We start from the raw sequence: 22,137 nt of genomic DNA on the forward strand, positions 1-22,137 counted from the left end.
GCCACAGAGCACTCGTGGGTTGGTGTATCGATGTTGGCAAGCGCGCTCTCTCTATGCATAACATCTGCATGTGTTCCTCCAAAAACAGGTCCTGGATCGTAGTGTAGATATCAGCGTAATCTTGTAAATAATGCTCCCTACCGGCTGTATGTTTAGTTTGAGAATTCTTTCCGGATTCGGTTATCCTGTGGGTGTGTTTCTGTGAGGAGAAGGGTGCAACGTCGCAGGGGGACATATTTACTCATTTGTGAATATCTGTAAAACTGTCGCACTCAGGGTAGAGTTAATAGTAGAGGGAACTACATTGCGTGCCACACTAAAGTAGGTAAAAATTTATCGGGTCGGGACGCCCCGAGGGTAGAGAAGGGTGCAATGTTGCGAATATGGAATTTGGCCTCCATATCCGCTTGTAAATATTCCCCTATTTTCTCCAATACTCCCCAACTTTCCCCAATCCCCCATTCCCTAGTCCCATTGCATGTAAATAACAATCAGTAGAGCCGACCTTCCCCTTATTCCCCCATTAAATGTCGTGCCCAGGTCCACCGCACCACACGTAGACAACTTTCGGACATCTTCCTAGTTATTCTTATTCTATGTCAGTTAAGGCCTCGTCTCCATTAATTATGACTCTTCGTTGCACCAGAATGTGATTATATGGCATCAGTAGTGAGTTTAGGACCTTTCCCATACCTCCTTCCATCTTCTTCCCCAACAATTACAACAACAACAGAGGAGATGGCGGCGGAGCGGGGGAGGATGCGTCCTCACACCGGCTCGATTAGCTCCAGACCATGCGCTCCACGGGGTTACCACGAAGGGGCTCCTTGTCAGCTCCTCGTCAAGGGCGGAGCCTGGTAAACCCCCCGCACGCACCCAATGAGAAGCAACGTGCCGATTCCACGAGGCGGAGCTAACGAGCCGAGGGCGTGTCACTCCCCGCCGGATATACGCGGCCACGCGCCGGATGTGAAGAGAGATGCGCACCCAGCTTGGAGAAGGAAAGCCACCTGCGAGCGCTGAGTGAGATGCGCACCCAGCTTGGAGAAGGAAAGCCACCTGCGAGCGCTGAGAGAGATGCGCACCCAGCTTGGAGAAGGAAAGCCACCTGCGAGCGCTGAGTCGGATGCGCCCCCAGCTTGAGACGACGGGACGCCGCCTCGAGCGCTGTGGAACCTCCTGCATCTACTGGACCGCACAGTACCCTGTCCTTGAGCCAAGAGTGCACCTTGAGCCATCGATTCTGCCTTTCCTAGCCATCAATCCCCGTGTGAGTCAGCCTTGTCCCGTTTATCTGTCGTCTGTTGGGAATAATATAAGATTGTGTCTAAGTGCTTGTCTTTCTATGCTGTCCCTCTTGTAGTTGTAATCTAACCTTCCGCCTTAATATAACCTCCTCCGGAGGTCTTGAGAACTGAACCCCTGGTGTCGTATTGTGTTATTGTAATCCAGCCGGGTGTCTTCTTTTTCTTATTGAGCCAGCATAGCGCGACTAGTCAACGTTCGGGCACAATCGGGTAACTTGTGCAGACGTGGTCATACCATAAAACCGCTCGGTAAATAACATCCAAGCCACGTCTGTAACAATTGGTGTCGAGGAGTGGAATTCGAACCCGGGACTAAATTTATTAGGCCCAAATTGGTAACAAGTAGAATCGATTCGGAGCGCGTTTCCCGCGCGAAATTATAACGGCGAAATTTGTATTTGTTTTACGAAACTCGAATTTTGCAAGTCGCGCTATGGCGGATCAACACGGCTGGGGTCCGGTAGGGGAGAGAGAGGTAGGGTCGATCCAGGACCAAAATGAGGGACAGGAGGAGAGCGAAGCAGTGAGGGCGGCAGGTTCGCAAAATAGCGCCGTCACGCACGAAGAAGCGGGCGCGCAAAATGGCGCCTCGCTGATCACCGCGCCAGCGACCGTGGCAGCGCCCCCGGTGGATTTGAACTTGTTTTTTATACAAATGAAGGCCCTTATGGCCCAGAATAGTGAGCGATTGGAGGGCCGGATGGATGCTCAGAGTGAGCAATTGGGGGTAATGGGGAACCGGATGGATGCTCAGGGTGAGCGATTGGAGGACCAAATGGGGGTAATGGGGAACCGGATGGATGCTCAGGGTGAGCGATTGGAGGGCAAAATAGGGGTAATGAGGGACGAAGCGAGGGGTACCAGTGAGGGATTAGACAATAATTTTAAGGGATTAGACATGAAATTTGGGAAATTAGACGATAGATTAGGGGAAATACAGGAGGGGTTAACGGGGGTAGAAAACAGAATGGCCGCTCAAGAGAATCAAATGGAAGGGATGCAAAAAGGGTTAGAGGGGTTAGAAAACACCATGGAAGGCAAATTGAGGGACATGAGGGACCAAGCGGAAAGGGAAGTTAACCAAATGGGGCAGCAGATAGAGGGGGTCAGAATGGGGGTAGAAACCAAACTGGATGCTCACAGGGAGGAAATGGAGCAGATGAGGGTGGCATCTGGGCAGGAGATGCAAGTGATGGGAGAGGAGATCAGAAGAGGAGTGAGTGAGGAGGTCGGAGGAGTGCGCGAGGAGGTGAGGCACTGTAAGGAGCGCATGGAGAAAGAGGTGAGAAAGGGGACTGTAAAATTGCAAGGTGGTATAGAGGAGTTGACGCTGGGAGTAGAACAACTGACAGTGGGACAAAAGGAGTTGGGGGACCAGGTAAAGAAGAACACAGCGGTAATAGAGGGTTTAAAATCGACACAGAAGGAGATGAAAAAGGACGTAGGGGTAATTAAAAAAGAGTGTCAGACGGTACATGAGGACCTGACGAGGAAAATGGACAAGGTGGTAGAGGTAATGGAGGTTAAAGAGCGGGAGGTGCGGGAGCACATAGAAAAAAATAAAGTGGAGTTAGAGGAAGAACTTAAAGGGGCGCACGAAGAGATGAAGGAGATGAAGCAAAAATTAGAAGAAGTGGAAGAAGGGGTGAGCGAAATTAAAAAGCGACGGAGAGAGGATAAGAAAGAGATAAAAGAGGAGGTAAAAGAATTGGTCCAGAGTCTGTGTTCGGATCGTGATGATGTGCTCATTAACCGGATGAGGGATTCGCAGGTGATGGAGGAGAAGCGAAGAGGAAGAGGACCCGGTGTAAGTGGTGACCAATATGGTCGTGCGTATGATGCGCCAGGGGATTTAAGGAGCTTGGGGGTCGAGATGGACCCGGGTGTTCGTGAGAGGCCGTTGGTGAAGTGTGCGACAGGTCTGGTGTGCGAAAAAGGAGGTGAGCGAGAAAGTCCGACTCTGGGGTGTGTGAGGAAAAAGTGCGTGCCAAGGAGTGAGTGTGCTGGCGAGAGTGAGTCGGTCGTAGCGCGTGTGCGAGGGAGCACGTGGAAGCGCGGGGTGGTGAGTGTTACAGAGGGTGTGACAGGAGAGTGTGCGCAAGAGTGTGCGCGAGAAAGGTGTGTGACGGACAGGTGCATGAGGAAAGAGTGCGCTGTCAGAAGTAAGGAAGAGTGTCCACCTGTGGTGAGTGTTACAGAGGGTGTAACGGGAGAGTGTGCGCGAGAAAGGTGTGTGACGGACAGGTGCATGAGGAAAGAGTGCGCTGTCAGAAGTAAGGAAGAGTGCCCACCTGTGGTGAGTGTTACAGAGGGTGTAACGGGAGAGTGTGTGCGAGAAAGGTGTGTGACGGACAGGTGCATGGGGAAAGAGTGCGCTGTCAGAAGTAAGGAAGAGTGTCCACCTGTGGTGAGTGTTACAGAGGGTGTAACGGGAGAGTGTGCGCGAGAAAGGTGTGTGACGGACAGGTGCATGAGGAAAGAGTGCGCTGTCAGAAGTAAGGAAGAGTGCCCACCTGTGGTGAGTGTTACAGAGGGTGTAACGGGAGAGTGTGTGCGAGAAAGGTGTGTGACGGACAGGTGCATGGGGAAAGAGTGTGCTGTCAAGAGTAAGGGTGAGTGCGTTGTCACGAGTGGAGGTGAAAGTAGTGAGAGTGACATGGAGCGTGAGTTAGTTGTGACAGGTGAGCGAGGATGTACACCTGGGATGGAAGGATGCACACCTGGAATGGTAGAGCGTGAGTGGGAATGCACGCTGGAGTTGGTGGTGAGGCACGTGGTTGGGTGTGCGAATGAGAGCACACCTGTGATTGTCACAGAGGAGGTGACCGAGGAGGGGGCGCGAAGAGGTGTATTGGTGAGGTGTGCGAGCGACGAATGTGTGCCAAAGTGTTCGGTGGTCAGGTGTGTGACCAAGGCTGTGAGTGGAATGAGTGTACCTGGGTGTGTAAGGAAAGGTACGAGGAGCATGGGCACGGCTGGATGTGTGAGCAAGGAACGGGCTGCGGGGTGTAAGCGTCCAGGTGAAGCATCGACGTTACACGGGTTAGAGGTTAGAGCGACTTTTAGCCGAAGCAGGCCCTCGGTGCGTGCCGGGCCTCGCTTTGAACGGCCGCGTCCAGGCTCCACTAGGCGGAGCTGGCAGCCCGATAGAAAGGGTCGTCATGGCGACCACTTTTTGGTGAGACGTGCCGGCAGGTCGAGATCGGGGCATTGGATGGCTCCGTGCCGAGAAGGTGCGTGGGATCTCGGGCCGGGTAAACCTCCTTCCCTGCACCGAAGGCAGGATGCAGCCAGCCACTGGCACAGAACAACCAGCATCCATTGCTTGGCTTTACGAAGCCGGGCTTTGGACGGGAATTGGCGCACCGAGAGCTATTAGTGAGCAGACGGGTGATGAGGTTAGTGTTTTGGTATATTAATTAATTAATTCTTTTAATAATATATATGTATATATATATATATATATGTATATATATATATATATATATATCTGTGCAGTGTTTGTGTTGTGTCGTCTTGTCTTGTGTTGTCATTGTCACTGAACTACTCCCTCAAACTTTTGTGAAATCGTACCAAACTTGTGGTATGCACATATCTCTCCCGTCGGTATGTCCTAAGGGTATTTTTTTGAAAAAAATTCCAATATTTTATTTTATATATTTTTTGGGGAATTGTTTTTTTTTTTTCAACTTAAGTTTTCAACTTCAATTGTTTATAAAATGTAATATGACGAATATTACAAATACATTTGTGCATTATGATTGTTTTAATTATGATTGGTGTAAACCATGACAAAACAGCAACTCAGGTAGAGTCATTTATCTATATATCTACATATCTGGGCAGTGTCTGTGTTGTCACTGAACTACTCCCTGAAACTTTTGTTTCCGCGGTTGTGAAGTGTTTTTAATAACGTTGTGGTGGTTTTGAATCACGTGGTGGTGAGGTGTTTTGGATTACATGATGGTGAGGTGTTTTGGATTACATGGTGGTGAGGTGTTTTGGATTACATGGTAGTGAGGTGTTTTGAATTACATGGTGGTGAGGTGTTTTGGATTACATGGTGGTGAGGTGTTTTGGATTACATGGTGGTGAGCTGTTTTGAATTACATGGAGGTGAGGTGTTTTGGATTACATGGTGGTGAGGTGTTTTGAATTACATGGTGGTGAGGTGTTTTCAATTATGTGGTGGTGAGGTGTTTTGGATTACATGGTGGTGAGGTGTTTTGGATTACATGGTGGTGAGGTGTTTTGGATTACATGATGGTGAGGTGTTTTGGATTACATGGTGGTGAGGTGTTTTGGATTACATGGTAGTGAGGTGTTTTGAATTACATGGTGGTGAGGTGTTTTGGATTACATGGTGGTGAGGTGTTTTGGATTACATGGTGGTGAGGTGTTTTGAATTACATGGAGGTGAGGTGTTTTGGATTACATGGTGGTGAGGTGTTTTGAATTACATGGTGGTGAGGTGTTTTCAATTATGTGGTGGTGAGGTGTTTTGGATTACATGGTGGTAAGGTGATTTAAATTATGTGGTGGTGAGGTGTTATGGATTACAAGGTGGTAAGGTGATTTAAATTATGTGGTGGTGAGGTGTTTTGGATTACATGGTGGTAAGGTGATTTAAATTATGTGGTGGTGAGGTGTTTTGGATTACATGGTGGTAAGGTGATTTAAATTATGTGGTGGTGAGGTGTTTTGGATTACGTGGTGGTGAGGAGTTCCGGTCTCGTATCGAGGACACACATTGCGCTGTGGTGCTAGTCAAAGACGAGTGACTTTGCACGCATATTCAGAATGCAATTTTTCCCAAATTCCCAAATCTAATGACTTTTAATGAGTTTTAATGATGTGTGCAAACCGTGATATCAACCTGACACCTTGTTAGCTTCTCTGAAGACTGTTCAGGCCCCTTTTAAACATGTAAAACACCATCACACATTACCATTTTCAGTCAGTCGACCTTTATTCTTTGCCACCGGTAATGCCCTCACTCAAAAAAAAAAAAAATCTCTTTAGTGACATAAATGCAATAAGTTGATGTCATGCTCAAAAATGTCAAATACTGTTTTTAAATATTCAGAGGGAAGAATAACCAAGTCAGAAAGATTGGCACACAATGACCGACTCTTTATGAAATGTCCACAACATAAACGCACACAGGACAACCAGCTGTACATCCTCATATGAGGAGTTTGTGAGAATGAAATGCAAAACTTTTTCTTGACCATCAAATCTGCTGGATTCCCAACCCACATTTCCCCAAACTGTCTGACCCTCTTTAGGGTTTGACTTCATCATTCCGACTTTCCCTTCAACCTCTCCTACTCTGCGTCGGCTTCATTTAGCTCCTCAGATCACGTCTTCTTGAGAGCGTCCGTCTCCCAGGTAGGCTTCAGGAATGAACCACGGCACGGTGTCTGGCAATTTAATCAGGCAGACTGCTCGGGCCTGCAAGCCACCGTTTCTTCCACTTATTTGTGCACTAACTCTTCATCTCTGGATAGAGTGCTTGGGACTCGTTTCTCAATAATTGAATCTCTCCAATCAATCAGGTCTTACCTTCTTGCCTTCAGCTATCCCGCCCAACATCTCTGGTACAACGATCCAGCAATTACCATTAAGCGGTTCGACTTCTGGAAAGGCAAACCCAATGATGGGAACATGCAGTCTCTCTGAAAAGTTTGTAACAATTGTGTTTTTATTCTCAAACGTGACAGAATTAAGATTCAGGCCTACCTGGAATCCAAACTCTCAAGTTTTTCATCATCCACAAAAACGGTGTCGGTTGTCGACGGAACATGCTCCTCGTCCGCTCCTTGGACGGAGTCATGACGAGCGCTGCTCATACCAAGGATGAATGCTTTAACGCTGTCCTCGTCACAAGGGCCAAGGCTTCTAACTCCCTTTCTTCCTATATACCTCCTCATTGAAAACATCCAACAGCATCTGAATTTTCCTTCTGCTAAGGAGGAAAAATTCCCAGCCAATCTTAACTCTTCCAACACTACCCGTTTGTGACGTCATCAATTTCCTCGTACTCATAAACTGTTCATCTGCCTCATCGTTTCCTGTTTCTCTGCTTTTTTCTTCTTTTCCAGATCATTTACTTAGGACTATCTTCCGACATTGTGCAGCAGGTAGAAGTTGTACCTCAGACCCAGATTCCATCCCCAATTCATAACAATGGTGGCAAAACCAGGCGTTTGAACTGTAGACCAGTCAGTCTTTGACACTCTCTGTTCAATCCGTGTCCCACTAGGTCACAGGTGTTCCGACAGATGCCCTACCCTTGTTGGCTTCCCAAGGTTAAAGTAAACGCTCACCTGCATTCTTTCATTGCCGTCCCACTCAGACCCAGTTGTCATCCTTTTCTAATCTCCTGTCCTTGTGCTGTTTGTGCATCCATTTGTTTTTGTCTCATCATTTCTCCTTTGCCCCATTTTGTCCGTTGATCCATTTTCCCCTTTCATTCTGCTCTTCCATGAGCTCCAACACTTATAAAAGAAAAAGAAAACATTGTCATACCTTGGAATGTTGAGAAGTATGAGACCCTCTATTCCTGGCAGGTCTATGTCCACCCCATCAACCTGTATCTTGATGTCCCTGTGCAAACTTCGACTAGAAGACATCTTTTGTAGGCCCACTTTCAGGTAAACCCCTTTGTTGTGGAACCTGCAGCAGCGAAAGTGCGTGTACAGGTGGCTCAATAGGTTGGTGTGAAACACCTCCACAAGAAATTAAACGGATGGCAACACGTCCCGATACTTATTTTAAAAATCCACCACTTGAGGCTAAGCAAAGGGTCTTACAAATGTCGAAGCCTTTTACGATCATATATCCACATTCCACCAATGTGAGCTCCTTAATGGAAGTCAAGAAAGACCCACAATCCATCTTCCCAAAGTGCTTTGCAAATTGAATATTCGCCCGTTCAGTGCACTCGACTCAACAGGGATAAAAGCATGTCCTCGGACCTCGCAGTGAGAGCGATTTTCCTCGTTCGACAAATATACTGGAAAAAATTCCACAAATTCCTGGTGATGGTGAAAGTATGGAGGTTAATTTGAGTACCTGCTGTTGAACTTGGCTGGCTCTTCCTCACGAGCGTTGTGAAAGCAGAGGCTCAAATCGGCATCGACTCCAATCCCGAGATAATTATTCATCTGTACAATCTGATGAGAGGGACAAAAACCTCTTGGGAAACGCATCATTCCAACAATGACCATGTCTGCAGCACCATCAATGAATTTTCATTTTCATAGCAAAACATCAATTTAATGTGAAACTTTTTAGGATAAAATAATAAAACAACCATAACTAGAACACTTCGTTCTCTTAATCTTCTCCAACTATAAATCAGCTTCGAAACCCTCCGGTCCATCCCTCCTCGAGATCCTTTTTACTCTTCCTTTTAGAAATCACGAGTACAAGGAAAGATCACGGACCTGTGGCACAGCGGAGTTCCCCTCGGCCTGTTCAACAAACTGCGAGTCAAGCAAAACAGTCCAGCGATCCATATGTACAACATCTGCCTCCTGCACAGCATTGAGAATGGAAGAAGGGTCCTCGCCCGTATATCCAGGACCCCAGCGGAGTACACGTGCCAGGTCGTTCCCTGCACATCCGATCAGAGGGTTCGTCAATTTTGGCAACCGCCCCGGATGAGGTGAGACACAGGACACTCACGTGGATGGATTGGAAAAAGAGCAGCTTCTTGGATGGATGGCAAACAGCGCACCCGCGTGGATAGATGGGAAACAGTGGCACTCACGGTGATGGATGAGAAACAGCACACTCATGGGGATGGATGGGAAACAGTGGCACTCACGGTGATGGATGAGAAACAGCACACTCATGGGGATGGATGGGAAACAGTGGTACTCACGGTGATGGATGAGAAACAGCACACTCATGGGGATGGATGGGAAACAGTGGCACTCACGGTGATGGATGAGAAACAGCACACTCATGGGGATGGATGGGAAACAGTGGCACTCACGGTGATGGATGAGAAACAGCACACTCATGGGGATGGATGGGAAACAGTGGCACTCACGGTGATGGATGAGAAACAGCACACTCATGGGGATGGATGGGAAACAGTGGCACTCACGGTGATGGATGAGAAACAGCACACTCATGGGGATGGATGGGAAACAGCACACTCACAGTGATGGATGAGAAACAGCACACTCATGGGGATGGATGGGAAACAGTGGCACTCACAGTGATGGATGAGAAACAGCACACTCATGGGGATGGATGGGAAACAGCACACTCACAGTGATGGATGAGAAAGAGCACACTCATGGGGATGGATGGGAAACAGCACACTCATGGTGATTGATGAGAAACAGCACACTCATGGGGATGGATGGGAAACAGTGGCACTCACGGTGATGGATGAGAAACAGCACACTCATGGGGATGGATGGGAAACAGTGGCACTCATGGTGATTGATGAGAAACAGCACACTCATGGGGATGGATGGGAAACAGCACACTCATGGGGATGGATGGGAAACAGTGGCACTCACGGTGATGGATGAGAAACAGCACACTCATGGGGATGGATGGGAAACAGTGGCACTCACGGTGATGGATGAGAAACAGAACACTCATGGGGATGGATGGGAAACAGTGGCACTCACGGTGATGGATGAGAAACAGCACACTCATGGGGATGGATGGGAAACAGCACACTCATGGGGATGGATGGGAAACAGTGGCACTCACGGTGATGGATGAGAAACAGCACACTCATGGGGATGGATGGGAAACAGCACACTCACAGTGATGGATGAGAAACAGCACACTCATGGGGATGGATGGGAAACAGTGGCACTCACAGTAATGGATGAGAAACAGCACACTCATGGGGATGGATGGGAAACAGCACACTCACAGTGATGGATGAGAAACAGCACACTCATGGGGATGGATGGGAAACAGTGGCATTCACGGTGATGGATGAGAAACAGCACACTCATGGGGATGGATGGGAAACAGTGGCACTCACGGTGATGGATGAGAAACAGCACACTCATGGGGATGGATGGGAAACAGTGGCACTCACGGTGATGGATGAGAAACAGCACACTCATGGGGATGGATGGGAAACAGTGGCATTCACGGTGATGGATGAGAAACAGCACACTCATGGGGATGGATGGGAAACAGTGGCACTCACGGTGATTGATGAGAAACAGCACACTCATGGGGATGGATGGGAAACAGTGGCACTCACGGTGATGGATGAGAAACAGCACACTCATGGGGATGGATGGGTAACATTGGACTCACGGTGATGGATGAGAAACAGCACACTCATGGGGATGGATGGGAAACAGTGGCACTCATGGTGATGGATGAGAAACAGCACACTCATGGGGATGGATGGGAAACAGTGGCACTCACGGTGATGGATGAGAAACAGCACACTCATGGGGATGGATGGGAAACGGTGGACTCACGGTGATGGATGAGAAATAGCACACTCATGGGGATGGATGGGAAACAGTGGCACTCACGGTGATGGATGAGAAACAGCACACTCATGGGGATGGATGGGAAACAGTGGCACTCGCGGTGATGGATGAGAAACAGCACACTCATGGGGATGGATGGGAAACAGTGGCACTCACGGTGATGGATGAGAAACAGCACACTCATGGGGATGGATGGGAAACAGTGGCACTCACGGTGATGGATGAGAAACAGCACACTCATGGGAGTAGTGTATATATGTTGCTTCTGGGACACTCTCATTTTCCCATTGACTTACATGTTAATTTCCTCTTAACCTCATTGCCCATTAACACCTCTATTTCTCCCACCCGAATCTTTATGAACCTTTTGTCTATAGTACCTATCCTTAATGTTGTTCATTAGACCACTCAAACACTACAAATATTTGTTTTCCCTTATAGACCTATAATCCTTCTTCTACATATCATTTGGCAGATTATCTTTGACCCACTCAAACATCGACCCATTCACTTACTGTTAATTTTCCTCTCACCTCTTTATGAACCTTTTAGCCTTTTGACACTCAAACAATGATTCCCCCTTGGTCTTATGGTACTCTTACTATCAATGATCCCGAGTAGACCACTCAAACATCGATCATACAAATATTTGTTTATGTGTGGGAAATAATTTAATTCTCTTGCCACTCCCTTCACCATCTAATATATTAACAAAAAAGATGTTTGAGTTTGGTTCTTTATTAAGATATTTTAACTGAGCTGAGATAAAATGATAAACCTCCCTCAATGTTCTTGTTTGAGCGCCTCCAGTGCCACACACTTTTTGGTAGGCTCTGCCCACCTTTTGTTGAGCTCCGTCCACTTTTTGGTAAGCCCCGCCCATTTTTTTTGGGGAAACACGCCCACCTTTTACTAAGCCCCGCCCACTTTTTCGTAAACCACGCCCACTTTTTACTATGCCCCGCCCACTTTTGCTAAGTCCCACCCACTTTATAAACTCTTCAGCATTGTATCATTTCCAGGTAATACATTACATCATTTTCAGGGAATTTCCATCACATCATTTCCAGTTAAGACACGCCCAGGGAATTTCCACAGGAAATGACACACCCAGTCCTTATAAAAGGCACCGACCACACAGGCTTTTTCAAACACGCTTTCTGCTTCACTTGAGAATGGACTACTATGCCGAAATGGAATGGGATAACTTTTCTATTCCTTGGAGTCCTACTACCTGTGTAGAACTCAACCTTCAGATTGATGAACTGGACTCGAACCTCTTATCGATGGAGGTAAGTTTGTTTATTTATTTATTTATTTATTTATTTATTTTTTATTTTTTTTTAGATGAGACTCGTGAAAGAGTTAACAAAGTTTATTTTAATATTCATAGAGCTTGATTTATACAAATAAAAATATTGTATTAAATTAATACATTGTTATTTTCTTTCACAGGAAATTGTATCTGAGATACGAAATGAAAATTCTGCTTTTAACACAACTTGGGATGAAGTTATTTTTTTGTTTGAAGACATTTTGAACAACCAAGACCCCCAGAACGAGTTCTACCTTGATGACCCAGCCAAAGAGTTATACCTTGGAGATCCACAAAATCCTGAAAAAGAGTTTTACCATGATGATACTTGTTGTGAGTTATCAAAACAAAACCCACTGAACAAGTTCTACCTTGATGAGCCAGAATACAAGTCATACATTGGAGACCCACAAATTTCTGAAAATTGGGCAAGGAGAGTTCTCCCTGATGGTCCGCAGTTATACTATGTGAGACACATCATAGAAACCCTAAAAAATTGTGAAATGGGAATTCTCCCTGATGGTCCGCAGTTATACTATGTGAGACACATCATAGAAACCCTAAAAAATTGGGAAACGGGAATTCTCCCTGATGGTCCGCAGTTATACTATGTGAGACACATCATAGAAACCCTAAAAAATTGGGCAAGGAGAGTTCTCCCTAATGGTCCGCAGTTATACTATGTGAGACACATCATAGAAACCCTAAAAAATTGGGCAAGGAGAGTTCTCCCTGATGGTCCGCAGTTATACTATGTGAGACTTATCACGGAAACCCCCAATATTTCTGAAAATTGTGGTTCTACCTTGGGGACTTGGAAAGATGGTTATATTTTTGGAGACTCGGAATGGGGGTTTTGTTTTGATGACTCGGAATGTGATACCTATCTTGGAGGCTCAACAGGAATGTGGTTATACCTTGGGAACTTGGAAAGTTGGTTTTATTTTGGAGACTCTACCTGTGGGGTCCATCTTGGAGACTCTTTGGATTCTAAAGCAATGAACAATGTTCTTTGTTTAATGACGCTTGATTTAAGCAATATCAAGAAAGTTCGAGGAAGAAAATGCTGGAAAATTCTTTCTTCCCATTTCTACTTCTTCAAACTTGAAAGCCTTGAAAGACAGAATTGGTGGGAAGAGGAAAAAAAAAAAAAGAAATACGTATTTTAAAAAAAGAAGAAAAGAAAGATTATGTTAGGGTTTGGGTGGGATTTTGAATGTGAGGGTTAGGGATGGGGTTGGGTTAGGGATGGGGTTGGGTTAGGGTTGGGATTTTGAATGTGAGGGTTAGGGTTGGGGTTGGGTTAGGGATGGGATTGGGTTAGGGTTGGGATTTTGAATGTGAGGGTTAGGGATGGGTTGGGTTAGGGATGGGGTTGGGTTAGGGATGGGGTTGGGTTAGGGATGGGGTTGGGTTAGGGATGGGGTTGGGTTAGGGATGGGGTTGGGTTAGGGATGGGGTTGGGTTAGGGATGGGGTTGGGTTAGGGATGGGGATGGGGTTGGGTTAGGGATGGGTTGGGTTAGGGATGGGGATGGGGTTGGGTTAGGGATGGGTTTGGGTTAGGGATGGGGTTGGGTTAGGGATGGGTTTGGGTTAGGGATGGGGTTGGGTTAGGGATGGGGTTGGGTTAGGGATGAGATTGGGTTGGGTTAGGGATGGGGTTGGGTTAGGGATGGGGTTGGGTTAGGGATGGGTTGGGTTAGGGATGGGGTTGGGTTAGGGATGGGTTTGGGTTAGGGATGGGTTTGGGTTAGGGATGGGTTTGGGTTAGGGATGGGGTTGGGTTAGGGTTTGTATATTATTATGACTCTCACACACATACACACACACACAAAAGTTAAGCCCCAACTGGAGCGTTGAGGGATTCTGTGTTTGGGGTTCACAGATTTAAAAACGTATCCCCATTACATTTTATTTATTTATTTATTATTTTCAAGGGTATTATCTGCTTACTTGTGTTTTTTGTAATTCTTGTGAGTAAAATGAACCCAAGATTTCTTCTCCATTTAAATCATATAATTTGTAGGTCCAAGGGACTGTATCCATTACATCAATGATTTTAAATAATTCACGAGTCCATTTTTGTGTATAACCTTTCTCAAAATGACTTTTCCATTTGTATATTCTTACAATATCACCAACTTTAAACTTGGGCTTTCTCAAATTAATCTCCTTTTCATATTCTAATTTTGTAAATGTTTCCGATGGTTTTGATTTTGTTGATGAATGAACTGTATTGTTGTAATCATCTACAATATCCTGAATTAAATACACCCATTTTTGAGAACCGAGTTGTGTGAATTTTTTATATAGCCTCTCTTTCAAAGTACGATTAAAACGCTCAATAACAACTGCTTTTCCTTCATTAAAGGTGCTGTATAATTTAATACCCTTCCCTTTAAGAAATTTCATAAATATACACAAAGAATTAAGTTAAGCACCCCCCCCGTTTTTTTACAACCTCGCACATTACAAGTTTGTTGTCGTCAAAACAGTGTAATATACCCATGATATTGCTATATTTTCTGGAGAAGTGATATTATGGTCACATAAAAACATAACAATCATGCCGTTTTCAATATTTTATTCTGAATAATTTAAGGTGAAATTTTTTGGGAATTTTAGGCATATTTTCACCTCAATTTAAGTATGGAGCTATAGGTCCATCACGGACAGTGTGGATGACGTTTATGTTTTCTAACGTACAGTCATTGTTCTGAGAAGACCTCTAGCGATCTTTGCGTCAATAACGTGTGTAGGACCCACGTGATCGGATCACTGACTCAACCAATCACTTTTTTTCACTTTGATCACTCAATTTCATCAATGGATAATTGCTAATGTCATACCAATCATTATTTGATCTCACATACCTTAGAATATATGCCAATGTATACATATACACAAAGAATATATATTAGGGGGTGCTTACCTTAATTCGTTGTGTAGGGGTGCTTAACTTAATTCTTTGTGTATATTTTGTTATAGAACTCTGTTCCCTCATCGGTCCATAACTTCTTTGGTTTCCTTTTATTTCTATCAAATATTAGCTTAAAGGCTAACATTAAAGTATTACCTCTCTTGTTTTTCAAAGGAACAACCCAGGCAAATCTACTCCTCAAATCAATAACGGTTAAAGCATACCTGTGTCCCTTATCATTATTTAGTTCGATTAAATCAGCGGACCATATGTGGTCAGTGTATTTAGAATAAACTTTCCTTCTTTTAAACTTTGTGATTATAGGTCTATGTAATTCATTAGCCAAAAGCTCCTCAGTCTTGATAACATCATTGGAGTTTAATAGTTTTTTGGGGAATAACCAAGACCAAGTTTCAATTTAACACTTATCATTTTTTTCACAATAAACCTATCAACTTTCTCTCTCAATGCCGGATTTCGTGTCAAGGACAAATTATACAACATTTCTCTGTCTGCTTCATGTTTTTCATCCAATGTAGTGGTATTCCCATAAGCAATATCATGCTTCATACACACTTCATCAACCCTATTTATAGGTTTAGACCAAGGTTTAGGATTGTCAGCCTCATCTAATCTTTTATCCAAGTTTGTTCCTGGACCACAGAAAGAATACCCTGGAAGGTGTAATTCCCCTGGAATTCCAGTTGTTGTAAATTTACTTCCTGACAGAAACTTTTGTATGTCTCCTCCACTTTTAGGAGAGATGAATTGGCACTTTTTAGAGCCACACACTTGACATATTCCTTTTTGATAAACTCTATTATTTTTAGCTTTAACATAAGAGATATTTTTAGATTTAGTTTTCTTTTTACATTTGAGACAATAACTCATATTTATTTATCAGAAAAATTCCGACAGAGGATCAAAACCTTTTTGGTTTTCAACATATACATTTCAATCTTTATTTTTAAAACATAAAGTATCCTAAGGAATGCCTTCACTCTCTCCTCCATTTATTTACAAATAAAACTAACTAAAGTCAATTACACCGACATCATCAACCACATAATCTTTTCCTTCTTCTTCTTCTTTATCCCCACTTTCTCGTTTAAATCTCCTCCCTGAAACTGAAGACATTGACATCGTTATTCTTGAAAATAATATTTTCATTAGACTTCTCATTTCTTTATTTTCCTCCTCAGTGCGTTGAGTTTGATTTATTTGCTGTAATACCTTCAATCTTTTATTAATCTCACTGATTTCCATCTTTTTATATTTTTCCTCCCTCTTTGCTCCCTCTCCTCCTTCTCTCTTTTCTCCCTTTCCTCCCTCTCTTCCTTCTCTCTTTTCTCCCTTTCCTCCCTCTCCTCCCTCTCCTTTTTCTCCCTTTCCTCCTTCTCCTTTTTCTCCCTTTCCTCCTTTTTCTTTTTCTCCCTTTCCTCCTCCTTTTTCGCCCTTTCCTCCTTCTCCTTTTTCTCCCTTTCCTCCTCCTTTTTCTCCCTTTCCTCCTTCTCCTTTTTCTCTCTTTCCTCCTTCTCTTTTTCAACTCCTTCCTCATCCCTTGCTACCCTTGAGTTTGAACCCCAAAGAATATTATACATATACTCATCTGGATTTTGAGATATTCTTGTATCAATAATTATTTTTCATAATAGGATACCAATAAGATTTGTTGACGATTTCTAAAAGAGTTTTATATTTCATAACTTTGAGAAGTTCATTTTTATTTAATACTTTAAACAAGTCTCTATTTGTGGGTTTAACAATATCAGTATAAGGCCAGTTTTTTATGACAAAATTCCCATGTATATGCTCCAAATCATAAGGTATGTAATACCGAGCACCCTTTTCTTGTAGGTATCCTTGAATACAAAAATTATAATTCTCTTGTAGTCTTCTTCCTGCCATTTATGTATCAGAAATATATGTGAGATTAATATTATGACAGGTAATACCACCCCATCTTCCCACTACCAAATCGGTTTGTATTCCTCGGCTTTCTATCCTTATCTCATGACCTTCCTTCTTTGTCATGCTAACCATCGCTATACTATCATATATTTTTCTTTTCTTAAAACCATGTATTTGTTGTTTATTAATTGTACTTCCACATAAATCCTTATCCTCACCAAGTGGATAATATTCTTCTTTACGAGACTGATTCAAATCATGTAGGTCTTCTATGTTTATTGAAAAAGACCAATTACAGTGAACCCTCGTTTATCGCGGGGGTTACGTTCCAGAACCCCCCGCGATAAACGAAAATCCGCGAAGTAGCGACCATATATATATATTTTTTTAATATATATTTTAAAGCATTATGAACTCCCCACACTCTTATTAACCTTTCCCATACTCTTATAAACACTTCCTATACTCTTAAACACTTTTTACACTCTTAAACATACGTAATTTTAACAACATATAAAATTCTAATGGGTACTCACCATTGAAGATACTGTAGCTACCCATGGGTTCCCCAAGCAAGACCAGCATCAGAATCTCCTTGCTCCAGCCGGTGACGTCACCGGCGGGGATTCCCGGCGCGAGAGTGGCTGGTCACGTGACCGCTAAAGCGTGCCGCGCTTTGCGGGTATAATCAGCTACACCTGTTGATCACGTGACCACCGATTCACCGAAGCACGCCACGCTTGAGAGGCGTGGCTTTCGGTTTCTGGTTGTGCTTTATAATGCAGCCCGATAAATGGGCTTTTCAGTGTTCCCGAGTTGGTTTTGAGAATAAATATCTTCTCGGACGAGTTTGTGTCTTGCCCGTCATTTCGTCCGTATCAAGCAAGAGCCCCGGCTCTTCAATACTACAACTTGCGTGATGAAGATGATGATGAATTAGCTGTGCAGTACTGATGACGATGAAGGTGATGACGATGATGAATGTACTGGCGTTTTCCATACGCACGACTCTTTGTCTACCCTTCTACTGTACACTATGTACAGTATTTTATTTCTTGTAATATGTTTTAAATACTGTATTTTTCTTATTTCTTTACGTTTTTTAATTTTTTAGGCTAGAAAATGCTTATTTTACCACAAAAATATTTAAAATAATAGTATATAAAAATACATTTATACCGCAAAATCCCGCGATATAGCGAAAAATCCGCGATATAATTTTACATATACTAGCGAGAAAAAACCGCGATGTACCGAATCCGCGAAAAGTGAACCGCGATATAGCGAGGGATGACTGTATACCCTAAATCAGGCATATCGTACCCCCATTTATTAATTCGCATATTAACTACCCTCAGGAGTGTCAGGAAGCACGATCTCTCCTCACTCAAGAATGAACTCTCAAACCTGTCTCCTTCCTCCAAATCCTGGTGGCGTCTGGTCAAGTCCGTTTCTGGTGTTTGTTCCCCCTCCATCCCCTCCCTTACCTCAAATGGCCACACAGTTGACATCGCACGTGACAAAGCCGAATGCCTCAACTCTGTGTTTGCCTCAAAATCCTTAGTCCCAAACCCATCTCTCTCTGTTCCCACCTTTCCCAGTCGAACCTAACTGCTCCTGGACTCTGTGACCTTCTCTCCTGACAAGGTGGAGGAGTTTTTGTCAAACCTCGACTCTGATTCTGCAACTGGACCAGATGGCATCAGCCCACGGGTCCTAAAATCCTGCTCTGCCGCTCTATCTCACCCTCTCTCTGTTCTTTTCACCCTATCAAGGTCATCTGCCAGCATCCTGGAAATCAGCAAACATTACCGCTTTACACAAAAAAGGTGCAAAAACAGATCCTTGCAACTACAGACCAATCAGCCTGCTCCCAATTATCAGCAAAGTCATGGAATCCATCATTGCTTCGGATATGAAATCTTTCCTCTTCTCCAATGGCTTGATCTCTGATCATCAATTTGGTTTCAGACCAGGTCACTCTACTCTGGACATGCTGCTTCTGCTGTCTCAACAATGGATGGAGGTCCTCAATGCCAAACAGGAAATCAGAGCTGTCTCCCTTGACATATCACGTGCCTTCGATACGGTCTGGCACCCAGCTCTGCTCACCAAACTCTCCTCCTATGGTATCCATGGAAATCTCCATGCATGGCTTGCGGACTTCCTCTCTGGTCGTAGTCAACGTGTGGCCCTGAATGGATTTCTCTCATCTCCCCTTCCCGTTCAGGCTGGAGTTCCCCAAGGCAGTGTGCTGGGCCCTGTGCTTTTTCTGGTCTTTATCAATGATCTCTCCGACTCTCTGGAAAATCCTCTGTATCTCTTTGCTGATGACTCCACTCTCTGCCGCTCTATTCCTCTTCCCTCAGATCAGAAGTCTGCAGCCTCCTCACTCTCTGAAGACCTGGACAAAATCACAGACTGGTCAAACATGTGGAACATGTCTTTCAATCCTGACAAATCTCACACTCTTACTATGTCTCTCCGAAAAGATCGACTGGACAACCCTCCCATCTACTTTCTCAACAATCCTCTCCAAGAAGTTCTGTCGCTCAAGATTTTGGGTCTCACCATCTGCCATGATCTTTCTTGGGAAAACCACATTTCCAAGCTGGCCTCCAAAGCCAGTCGCCGACTGGGCATCCTCCGTCGTGCGAAGTCCTTCCTAGGCACACCTGAGCTCCTCACCACATACAAGGCTTTCATCCGCAGCTCAATGGAATACAGTTCTCCCCTATGGGCTGGTGCTCCTGCCTCACACCTGGCTCGGCTTCACGCTGTTGAATCCAAAGCTTTCAGAATCATTGGAATCTCCCGCGATGAAGCTATCTCTGAGGGCTTTTCACTCACTCACCGCAGGCACATAGGTGGTCTTTCTGTCTTCTACCGACTCCTCTCCGGCCTTGCTCCCCCAGCTCTCTCTGTGCTCTGTCCCCCAAATATTCCTACAGGTCGCACAAGATCTGCCAGCCACCCTCTGATGGTTAAACTGCCGAAATCTCGGCTCTCTGCTCACCTTCACTCTTTCATTCCTCTTTTCTCCCGCCTCTGGAACAAACTCCCACACTCACTTCAATCACACTCCTCCCTCCAGGTCTTCAAAACAGCTGTTCACCACCATCTCTTATCTTCCCCCATCCAAAACCTTGATCTTTTCTACCCCCACTAATTCACCCCAGATCCACCTTGTTTGAAATTCCAACTTCTTTCCTGGAAGTCTTAGCAGTGTCCATATGTTTTATACCTCTCCCACCCCCCCCCCCCCCTTCCCATGCCTCCCTCCAAAAGCCCTCTCCCTCCCACAGTTCTCTCGATGTCTCCATGTCTCTTGGTCCCTGCTCTCAAATGTTGTGTTTGTGTCCTTCCCCCTCTCTCCCCATCTTGTGTACCGCTCCGGATGTTATTTGTTTTGTGTGTCTGTTTGTCTTTCTGTGTGATTAATGTTCGCTCTTTCACGAGCCTCGATCTTGTATACAAAAAAAAACAAAAAAAAAAAAAAAAAAAACTATATGTCCTTCTTTATAAAATTCAATTGTAAGCAGGTAGTTAAATTCAATGAGGAAAGGTGTATGGTCAGTATAACCAGGTGTTGTGGTTGTAAATTTTACTTGTTTAACAAAACGTGCTGTTTTCTTTAAATATATATATTGTGATAAATCACTAAATCTAATTAAGTCATTTGCATCTGTAGGGTTTGGATAATTGATTAATTTATAAGTATTCTTCATATTAATATTTTTACTTACACTATATTTTTGTCATTCAGCCTGTGCCTTTGTATAATAATTTGATAAATCAATATCCTGAGAGGATTTTCCAAAGATAGAACCATCTTTTCCAACATAAGTCATTTATATTAGATTAAAAATGATATCATAAAAATTTTCATTATTGTTGAGTTGAAATAATACATATAAACATAATTGACCACAACATTTAGAATTAATTTCTTGAACTTGAAATGTTTGATAAACACCATTCTGTAAGAATTGTATTACTTCAACAGGTGGTGGCATACCATAACTATCAAAATAATATTTATACTGACTATTATGAATACAAACCCAATGAGAACCATTCTGTGTGTCTAAATTCATAATAATATTCTTTGTATTCTTATTTATATGTATTAATTCATCTCTCATACAAATAACCACATTATCAATTTTTAGTGTTTTACAATACTTAGCTAGTTCTATATTTGACGTTGTATTCTTTCCAAATTGTTTAAACCAGTTATCCATTTATTTATGAGAAAGATACAATCCATTACCCCGTTTAGTTAGTTTAACACCCGCTTGTGCGATAGAGGAAAGCATATCTCCAACCAACAATCTAGCTTTATCAGGTAGACTTTCAAGTTTTTGAGCAAAATCTACAATTACACCACTTCCACTAATTTGTTTCTCCAACTCCTTGTTATGTCTTTCCAATTCTTTTTGAGCTTTTAGTTGTGCCTTCCTTTCGTTAGCAGTTTTTACCGCTGCTGAAATACCACCAGTCAATGCTCCCGCCGCACTTAAACCAGCAAATAAAGGAATTAGAAATGGGAGAAATCCTCCTCTTGACTCGTCTATTGAATATTTCTTTAACATAGGTTTTGTCATTTTAATTTTAAGTGAACCAGTATCATTTAGTGTTTTTACTTGTGTGTGTGTGAGTAAAACATCAATTCTTACAGCTCCTTTTCTTTGAATTGTATTAACATTAATATAATACAAGGCTTTTGATTTTGAATACAAGATGTTAATTTATCAAGATTGATTTGATTAACATATACCGGTTCTTTCCTATTCATTTATTTATGAGAAAAAACCTATGTGATATTAATCATAACACCATTATCTGTATTAATCTGTAATTCTGTTTCCTCCAAAAGCAAACAATATGTATTAACCTCTTCACTCTCCCCTCTTTCAATGTATAGAGAAGTATCCACTCTCTTAGACTTTATAGTTTCTTTTTGAGAACTCAGGTCAATTGCGTGGATTGTATAAAGTTTTTGAAATGCAACCATAGCCAAAATAGGATCATTATTACCGTTGCTTTCACACACCTTTTGGTAAGACTTGTAGGCTTCCGCATAATCATTTTTTTCCCAATCAATTTCCAATCTATCTCGCGGATAAAATGTGCCATCAAGAGAAACCCGAAGTTGTTTCACCTTAGCATTATCACTCAGCGCATT

General features: G+C 43.6%; 1 protein-coding gene across 3 annotated transcripts in view; it reads right to left on the bottom strand.

The window, feature by feature from the left end:
• DGKQ (diacylglycerol kinase theta) overlaps positions 1–22,137 on the bottom strand; it is a 224,058-nt gene that overhangs the window by 14,976 nt on the left and 186,945 nt on the right. For all 3 annotated transcript variants that reach the window (XM_068105716.2, XM_068105715.2, XM_068105714.2), the window contains 3 exons: positions 8,759–8,928; positions 8,385–8,485; positions 7,839–7,985 (listed from right to left, as the gene is read on the bottom strand). In XM_068105716.2, coding sequence (XP_067961817.2) covers positions 7,839–7,985; positions 8,385–8,485; positions 8,759–8,928 — 418 coding nt within the window. The remainder of the gene's footprint in view (positions 1–7,838; positions 7,986–8,384; positions 8,486–8,758; positions 8,929–22,137) is intronic.

This window comes from Myxine glutinosa, chromosome 2 (assembly GCF_964187855.1).
Source record: "Myxine glutinosa chromosome 2, kmMyxGlut1.1, whole genome shotgun sequence".
Taxonomy (NCBI): Eukaryota; Metazoa; Chordata; class Myxini; order Myxiniformes; family Myxinidae; genus Myxine; species Myxine glutinosa.